The sequence below is a fragment of the Diuraphis noxia genome, unplaced genomic scaffold (assembly GCF_037042655.1).
Source record: "Diuraphis noxia isolate RWA-SAM2 unplaced genomic scaffold, SU_Dnox_SAM2 contig0001, whole genome shotgun sequence".
NCBI classification, from domain to species: Eukaryota; Metazoa; Arthropoda; class Insecta; order Hemiptera; family Aphididae; genus Diuraphis; species Diuraphis noxia.
The window spans coordinates 18,424,317-18,426,739 of NW_028301711.1; the positions used below are offsets into that span (position 1 = coordinate 18,424,317).

Genomic DNA, 2,423 nt, shown 5'->3' on the forward strand with positions numbered 1-2,423 from the left:
TGTATTAAATCAGCCTTCCTTGACTAAATAATAAAATAACAAAAATTAAAGTAACATTAAGAGTATTACATGTCAATCTAAATATATTAAATCAGCCTTCCTTGTCTAAATAATAAATAATAAATAATAAAATAACAAAAATTAAGGTAACATTAAGAGTATAACATGTCAATCTAAATGTATTAAATCAGCCTTCCTTGACTAAATAATAAAAACTAAGGTAACATTTAGAGTATTATAGGTTGATCTAAATCTATCAAATTAGTTACATCTTCGAGTAGTCTGTCAGTCTCTTCGGTTACTTTTGCAGGATAATAATTTGAGTTGGAAATATCTTTTAATAAATCTTTTGATAGCTCATAATCAGCACAGCACTTGCCATTTCTTTTAAGACCATATCTTACAGTTAAAATAGAATCCAATAACTTTGGTCCCATACGATTCCTTAACTTTGTCTTTACTATATTCATTTGACTAAATAGTCGCTCAACATCTGCGTTGAACCAGGGAAGAACAAGAATGCGTTGACTGAGATCACACAGCTCAGAAAATGGATTTATGTTGGAAGCATCTCTGTAATCACTTACTTCTTTCCAAAATTTTGTTGTGTTGGAAGTTTCTAGCCATTTAATATTAGTTATATTTTTCCATTGTTGATTTACTTTATCAACTGTAGATTTTTCATACATGAAAAGTTCTGTTAAGGGTGATAATGGATCTTTAATAACATGTAAAGCATTCTTCACTGAAATAAGAGAAACTTTTTCTAAGATGTGAATGTTTTTTGGTAATCTTTGTTGAAATTGTTTTAATAAAACTTTTAAAAATTGCAAACATCTACTTTTCAATATATCTTTCTCATTACTATCTTTTACTAGATCTTCAAACTCTTGACTAAAATACATTACTGGTACAACATAGCTGTCCAAGTTATTAGTCAGTGGGTCTAACCGGCAGTGGGGATTGATAAAACGGTTTGCAATTGAACGCACCAACAAAGATAAATCGCTTAGCAATTTACTAGGATCAGCATTGTTGGATTCAAAAGATTTATTAACCAACTGAATCTCTAGCAATATTGGGTGTAAAAATTTTAGATATGCAAAATTATTATTATCATTGTACATTTGATATAAAATTTCAGCATTGTAACACTTCTCTTTATTCCTAGCAATACTAAAAAGTGTTTTTAGCTCAATCCATTGGTTTATAATACGACCTACAGCGGTCTCAATAGACAACCATCTGGTGTTGCAAGACTTGACAATTTTTAATGGACTGTGATTGACGTTGATTGCCTTGTACAAGTTCTTATATTCAGCTTGGCGCAACGACGAATGAGCAAACCAATTGTACGTTTCCTTTATGAGGTATTCAATGTTTCTGGGAATGGTGTCATTAGCTGCTGCTGAAACAGCTAGCTGAAGTGAATGACATACACATGGTATGTGTATTAATGTAGGGACTTCAGATAATATTTTTTTATACACACCATTATTGATGCCTACCATAACTGACGCGTTATCACTCCCTAAACCAACCATATTTTTTACGTTAAGATTTTTCTTCTTTAAGGTAGTTAGGACTGCATGAGTGATTGCATCAGCATCACAAGCTTCTAATTCAACCAGAGATAAGTATGTGGAAACTATTTTACCCATATCTTGGTTAAAGTACATTATACTTATACCCAGAAATTTTAAAACACTGATATCCGTAGATTCGTCAATCAACAAACTGAATGGTTGATTACCGATTTCATTTATTAAACTTTTTTCGAAGTGTGGTGCTAACGAATTACATATTATATATGTGCACTTCTATGCATTTTTATCCCTTTGCCAGCTTCTGAATCGTTGAACTGAGATTTACATAAGACGCCAAGGTGGTCACAACTAAGTATAGAGCAGTGAGCCGCAATATATAAGCACAATTTACCTTCTGCACAAGCTGTCTTAACTGATGTAGGTTTTACATAGTTGGAAATGGTTCTAGATAAAGAAAAGTCTTTCGAAGATATAATGTGTTTTTTTGTCTTGGCATGCTGAATTAAATCAAACCGTTTTGCATTGACATCACATTTACAAAATCGGCATCTTCCTTTAGAGGTATCATCGTTCTTTACCAACCAATCTTTGAAAAGACTGTCTTTCAGCCAGTCATCTTTAAACTTTTGAGGATATTGAACTTTCCCCATATTCTTGATAGTCACGATTAAAATAATATACTTAATTAATTTGTGGTCTACAATATAGTGAATAAGTAAAAAAGTGATAATGAAACTATTAAAAATGTATAAGTTGTATTGTTGTAACATGTAACACATTGCCAGCATTAATTATGCCCACGGCTATGAATGGTCAATGCCCAATGGATTATGGATACACTAATATACTATAATATTATATTATCTACTATCTAGT

At 31.5% G+C, this 2,423-nt stretch overlaps 1 protein-coding gene across 1 annotated transcript; it reads right to left on the reverse strand.

Moving 5' to 3' along the window:
• Nucleotides 1-227: 227 nt before the first annotated feature.
• LOC149060133 (E3 SUMO-protein ligase KIAA1586-like) lies at nucleotides 228-2,197 on the reverse strand. Its single transcript, XM_089227856.1, has 2 exons — nucleotides 1,939-2,197; nucleotides 228-1,789 (listed from the first exon to the last, which is right to left on the reverse strand). The coding sequence occupies exons 1-2, from the start codon at nucleotides 2,195-2,197 to the stop codon at nucleotides 228-230; spliced, it is 1,821 nt and encodes a 606-aa protein (XP_089083982.1).
• Between the last annotated feature and the right edge of the window lie 226 nt (nucleotides 2,198-2,423).

Coding starts and splice junctions, on each gene's coding strand:
- LOC149060133 (XM_089227856.1), bottom strand. CDS start 2,197: ATGGGGAAAGTTCAATATCCTCAAAAGTTTAAAGATGACTGGCTGAAA. Junction 1,790..1,938: donor TAAGACAGCTTGTGCAGAAG/GTAAATTGTGCT, acceptor GTAATTCGTTAG/CACCACACTTCGAAAAAAGT.